The sequence below is a fragment of the Argentina anserina genome, chromosome 1 (assembly GCF_933775445.1).
Source record: "Argentina anserina chromosome 1, drPotAnse1.1, whole genome shotgun sequence".
Classification (NCBI taxonomy): Eukaryota; Viridiplantae; Streptophyta; class Magnoliopsida; order Rosales; family Rosaceae; genus Argentina; species Argentina anserina.
In genome coordinates this window covers 7,352,865-7,359,707 of record NC_065872.1, presented here as the reverse complement: position 1 = coordinate 7,359,707, position 6,843 = coordinate 7,352,865, and the positions used below count along the sequence as shown (strand labels likewise).

General features: G+C 36.3%; 1 protein-coding gene across 1 annotated transcript in view; it reads right to left on the bottom strand.

The window, feature by feature from the left end:
- LOC126781966 (salicylic acid-binding protein 2-like) overlaps positions 1-2,149 on the bottom strand; it is a 31,754-nt gene extending 29,605 nt beyond the window's left edge. Inside the window, 4 exon segments of the mRNA XM_050507100.1 lie at positions 541-812; positions 963-1,094; positions 1,685-1,865; positions 1,867-2,149. Of these exon segments, the coding sequence (XP_050363057.1) occupies positions 541-812; positions 963-1,094; positions 1,685-1,865; positions 1,867-2,054 (773 nt within the window). The 5' untranslated portion in view covers positions 2,055-2,149.
- Between the last annotated feature and the right edge of the window lie 4,694 nt (positions 2,150-6,843).

Sequence of the window (6,843 nt, the reverse complement as noted above, 5' to 3'; positions counted from 1 at the left end):
TCTTTAAAGAAATGGACACAGAGTTGACAACTTTGCTCTCAAGGAAACATGGTAAGATCTCAAAGAGATGAACTTGATGAACCTATTTATACACTTAAGATGTAGAAGAAATGTTCCTAAACATCCTTGTATTGAATCATAACACAGAACACTATTAATTCCTAATGTTAGAATTGACAGAAACTCTTGTATGCTTCTGTGCCTGGAATTAAACAACGAGGGCCTTCATGGTAGATAAGAATTGATATGTGTATGATGCATTGGTGCTCAAGGGGGTTCAACTTCAACACAACTAGATGGAAAAGTTGTTTAACAGAAATTGAAAACTTATCAATTCAAACTGAATCGTCATAGATGTTTCTTTAAATACAAACACTGACATTGTTCATCAAAAGAGAAAGATCAAACTAAAGCATTCTAGGCTGTAATTTATTCTTACACCAGTAGTGAGTTATTAACCAAAAAAAACAACACCAGTAGTGAGCAATTTATTGTTCCAGCCATTAGCATTATTGTAGCTCACTGACATTTTAATTGTACCTCTGTGCTATCTCCAGAAGAGAATTGGACAGTTCTAGTGGCTTTGAGAACATTGCCATATGATCAGCTCCCTTGATCTCCACCACATCTTTAACCCCACTGTTCTGAATCATCCAATGCTGAAATTCCTTTGTCATTATCAAATCCTTTTCACAAACAATGAAAACCTTTTTAACCAATCCATATCCTTCAGCTGAGAAATTCTTCATCTTGCACGCTTGTTCACGAAAGAAGGAACTTCTCCTTACTAGAGTCTTGGCGAGTTCAAAATCCTTTGAACATGCACAATGTAATTGCATCAGTTTCGAAAACTTGAAGAAAACATACCAGTGATCCAATAACTAAGAAGCAATACTTCAATTATCAAGTATCGTAGTCCAAAACTTCTGGCTATTGAGTGAGTTTTTGGGAGAGAAAGATACCTCAATATGGCTGAGTTGATAAAGAACTGTTGACAAGTACTTGGGACCAAAATCAATTGAAGTTAAGGGTTCTTCTCCAAACGTTCCAAACTGAGTGTCCAACCATATGTCTGATGGTGTTGTTTCCATGAACTGTCCACGCAGAAGAGATCAAAAGAACAACCATAGTATTCCCATTGAAAGCACTGTAATTTTGGTATAGTTATGAAGTAAATAATTAGATTCTACAATTTCAATTTGGAAGGATTCAGCTGCCAACTAGGCAACTACTTGGCTATAGGACAAGAACTTGACTGGCAATAGGGATTAGGGACTAATCAAGTTCTTGGACTAGCAATAATAGGGATCGACAAGTGTCCCACTAAACATTGTAGACAAGTAATTATTGACTAACAAGTGGACAAGTCTAGACTAAGAAGCTGAAAATACCACGAAATGTTCAAGGAATCTGAACTGAAATGCAATATTTTTTTTTAAAGGTACTGTGTAAGTATGGTACCTATGAAGCTGAGTAGCTGACAATAACACGAAATCTTCAATGAATGTGAATCGAAATGCAGTAAGAAAATGCTGTAACTATGCTACTGTGTACCGATGATCCAGTAATACGGACCGGATCATACTACAGTATCAGTATATGAATGGCCTGACTGCTCAATCATGTTTCATAATTTATCAAAATAAATTTTCCGGCAAATCTAACTCTTGAGAGAACAACAAACCTGATCCATAATATACGAAGGGTGGTGTGTGGTATCTGGCAACACAGCAGTCAAGAAAACAGCAGCAGAAATTTTCAGAGGGAACTTCTCCATGGCAACAGACAAGTTCATGCCCCCAAGGCTGTGACCTACAAGGATCACCTTTTCTTGTGGAGCAAGTGATCCAATAAACTGAAGCAGTCTCAGAGTACTCTTCTAGTGAACGAACATCCTCTATGGACTTGGTGTCGATGCCTGAACCAGCATTGTCGAGGGCCGTAACTTTGTGGCCGGCGGACTCCAGCTTCGGCTTGATTTTGTACCAGCACCAAGCTCCATGGCCTGCACCATGAACTAGAACAAAGTGCTTCTGTGTGTTAGACTCTGACATTTTCTATGTAATTGGGGTTAGAGTACTTCACTCCCCTCCCTTAAGTAGCAAGACCTTCAATTTGTAAATAGGCTGATCGAAGCTAATATGAAACTGGTCTAGATGTTATGTGATTTAGACACGTACATCATGACGCCAATTGGAAGCTTCAACGTGATAGGTGAAATAGACAGCAATGAGATATGATGAAAATCGAGAAATGTCAGGTTTGATAACCTTGCTTCCATGGCTCTATTGTGGAAAAATCTCATCATGTCAAAATCATATCTGGAGTGGGGGCGGGGATGTGAAATGAAAGAGATTTTTTTTTTTTTTGAAAATGGATCGGTTCACCCATTTGACATTGCTTATATTATTATTAATCATATGAGTTTGAGAATACACCCAATGGAACATAGAGTCTAAATCTCGATTAAAAATACATTCATCCTCTATAAGCACATTCTGAATTGTGGCATCCTATTGACCCAAATTTCATCCAAACCGAATACACTAGCAAAGTGCACGAGTTTATGTGCGACACCGTTTGCTTCATAAAAAATATGACTAAGTGACATAAAATTGAAAGCTTGCAAATAAGATTTACAATAATTCACAATGACACTAACCTCAGACATATCCACATCTTCCCTTGTCAGAGCGTTCAACAATATAGCACTATTACTTTCAATTTCAACATTACCCCAATGAAAGATATATGAAAAAGATATGAACATGGAGAGTAGATACGTACAATGTATGAATAGTAAAGCATGACTTATAGTCAAGGTTTATACACCAATTTTTTCCCCAATTTGAAGGGTTGTAATTTTTCCCATGTATTAGTGAATTTCACATGAAGAAATTTCACTTCATATCACTTAAATGAGGGACAACGATAAAATCATGATATGACATTCACATAATTTTGGGATGAAGATATACATTTAATCATTTTAATGTATACTCTTTCATACAACTATTGAAGTATCATTTTTAAGTATCTTTAAAATTTTGAGATAAACTATGTATGTGTGTGTGGGTGGGTGTGTGTAAGATATTGGAGACAATTAAACAATAAAGATTGGTACACTGTAATGAATCTAACTAGTTGAATGTCATTCACTACATAGTCAATTATCAGAGCCGCTCTTCACATGTGCATTAAGGGCACACACACGGGGCCACAAATTTTCAGGGCCTCCTTAATGATATATATATATATATATATATATATATATTTATATATTTATTTATTTATTTATAATTATATATTTAGCCCAAACTAATTACAAATTAACCTAAAAAACAAAACTTGCGACAAGGGAAGGTCGCCAAATTGGTCGCGTTCTACACTGTATATAACATCCCGAATTTTTAAGTGGATCAAATTTTATTTTTCTTTTTAAAAATAGAAAATATGTGTTGTCACGAGTTCGGGGTATTTTTCGGTTAATTTTTCAAACTCCCGAGTCATTTTTTACAATTTTCAGAAGATAGAATCAAAATTGCATAAGACGATGACGTGTCAAGCTCGGATTGGACCACGTGATGAAACATGGCAAGTGATCAGCTAACTCATGTGGGTTGCTGACGTTATCATCAGACACTAGTCATAGGACAAGTGTCAAATGATGGTGTATGTTGTGTGGTTTTGGAGAAATTTTTATATGCTACCGTAGTATCACATGACAATACTTAGTGGTATTCTTTACCTGTTATATTTTGAGACATGGATATATTACACTAAAATTATAATTTAACATAATTTTATTATTTATGAAATGACATTTATGGATTGATGATTTTGAACTAGGATTTCAGGTTTATGGTTTAGAGCGTAGGGTTTTAGAAAGAAATCTAAAATAGTTTTTGATCAAATAGTTTAAATATAATTTTTTAAATTAAATATTGCATGTCAAATTGTGATTGAAATGGTAGACCACTAGACATTGTCACGTGGTGCTACGGTAGCACTAAAAAATTCTTGTGGTTTTGTGTCTTTTAGACATGTGGCAACATATCAACCAACGATATGTTGACACATGGCGACTTCCAGCCATATAAATAGGGGATCAGACCATCCATTTCAACCGCACCATTTATTTTCTTTTTCTTCGTTTTTCATATTTTATATTATTTTATTCTAGTTTGCAACAAAATTTTGGGATATCATAACTTTTGATCCGTAACTCTGATTTTGAATCCATAAGTAGTTACGACTTACGGGTTAGTTCCAACAGTGATTTCTAGAATGCTCAGTTTAGTGTTCTGTTTACGTTCGGTCATGGGGTGACGTGTCGAGGTGAGTGGTTTTAGTAATGTGTTTTAAATATTCTTATATGTTTTTAAATTAGTCTAAAAACATGTTTTAGATCTATTTTGAAATATCTCTATATTTTTAAGTGAAACATGTCTATTTGCGAAATATGTGGAATTTATATATATTATATTATGTGTTGGATCCACTGTGTTGATAAGTCAAGGACCATAAGTATGAACTTCTTAATTGGTTATGTCGAAGTAACGATGTGACACACTGAGGTATATGTTGTGTGCCTTAAGTGTATGTGGGGTACACTAAAAATGAAGATATCCAATAGGAAGAGAGGATGCAATGTGATAAATATTGTGATCGATGTGTATACGATGTATATTATTTAATAGCGTGTGTAAAAATGATATTGATTCACTAGCATATTACATGATCTACTCACCCACCCATTTTTACACTTTTAGAAGTTTGGATTTTACTAAGTCCGTGTTGGATGAGCCTAGAAAGATGGGCCTAGAAGCAAGTCTTTTTATTTTTTTACTTACATTCCATTCTGTAACATTTAAATCACGCATCGGGACCGGTGTGTGGTGCGTTAAAACCCACCGACCTCGGGACTAGGGTGTGACAGTTCACTTCTTCTCTCATTCAATTCTTCTCTCTGTCAATCTGCCATATTTCCCTAATCATTTCAATGATTTGGATGGAGGACTGGGGGGGGTGAACAAGGCAACAAGCAATCTATTCATACTGCAATTTGGGGCCTCAAACTCATCGATCACTTGATTCACTTCTGCTAAGGTGAGTTTTCACTCTCTAAATCCCAATATCCCATTTATGTATCTCTAATTGTTATGTTCATTGACATTGATTTAAAATTTAGAAAGATAAAATGGACTTGCTTTAATTTCAATTGAGAATGAAATATTTGGAAATCAAATGTAATAAACTAGTTGATGACTTTGCTGCTAAGAAGGCAAGGAGAATGATATTCAAATGAAAGCTTGATGATAGAAGATGAGCTTATTGAGATTGATGGATTTGGAAAATTGTCATTTCTATTGAATATTTGCCTTTTTTTGTTAGCTTAATTTTTGGATGCATTAGCTAAAATATGAGTTTAGCAAATTTAGCTCATGTAAGTGGACATATGACTTCAATTTGGGACTTTGTAATGGATGTCTATCAATTGTTGTAATGGTTTTTGTAATTAGTGAATATATAACTTTGCAAATGTTATGGTTTTAAGTTTTTAATTGACTTGATGTGTGACTTGTGTTTAAGGCCACATTTTGAACTTTTGCACGTACAAAGCCGCTGTAAAGTTTGAGCCGGTCGTGTCAATTATACTTACACATACTATAGAGGTCATCAATTATGCAATTCAACTTTAAAAAAAAAAAATTCTTGCATTAATGAAAATAAGGATAAAAGCTTAATAGAACATTACAAAGTAAAGCTTGAGTTTCATACGGAGTACAAGCATACCGAGTCAACACAGCCTGATATTAAATGTAGGGTGTTGGCCAAACAGTTAAGATTAGTTGTTAGACCATAAGACTAGAGTGACCGTTACATACCCTCCCGCTGTCATTTAAAGATAGAACAAGAAGATTAGTAGTAGTACCTACAGTGATACTAGAGAGAACCACTCATTAGATATTTGATACTCCACTACATACTTCTTTGAATCATCATTCAATACTATTCCAGACAATTCAATGCGTCTCGATATATGAAGAACATCACCTAATGTGAAATCAAAGTCACCAGGATCTCAAATACAGTGTCGCAAAAGACGACAATAACCCACATGAAGGCCCAATTCAACTGCAGAAACTCAAAATGCGGTGAAAGTTCTTTGGCCACCCAAACCCATATTGATATGGGCACCCTTGTCCGGGGAGTTACTGCCATCACAGAAGCACACACCTCCGCCGCCAAAGTAGGCTCAGTCGCCACACTAGCACATCCCATATCCACCCATGATGGGTGCCGAACAATCATGATCGATTCAAGCATCCGATTAAACCTCACCAACCTTATGCTTTTGAAGCCGGCGTGGTGCAAGCCTGCAGCCGTCGTCAAGATCCAGATCGGTGAAGTCCCACAGACATCGATCCTCCATATATCTGCCTTGAGGCGAGCCCGACTTGGTCGAATTCTATAGCCCCCGAAACTCTCCACGGAAGCAAAGATCGAGCGCATACAACCTCCGTCCCCAAGAACCAAAGTGACCTTTCATGCTTACCGAAGGATGACCGGATCCAGGGATGATTGGGTGGGGTGCGTGCTGAATGTAAACGCAGTTGCATCATCAAGGAGAGACCACAAAGAATAGCCGGGAGTTTTCCATGGAGAGGAGGTCGGAGACGACCAGCCCTATAGATCCATGCTGCCAAGACGGCTAGGGTTTAGGGAGAGTAGAGCCGCTCTCATCTTTTTATATATTTTAGTATTTAGTTTTATTATGCAATTCAACTTGACAATTCAAAATGAAGATCTTATAGAAATTTCATCAATAAGATCAACTTA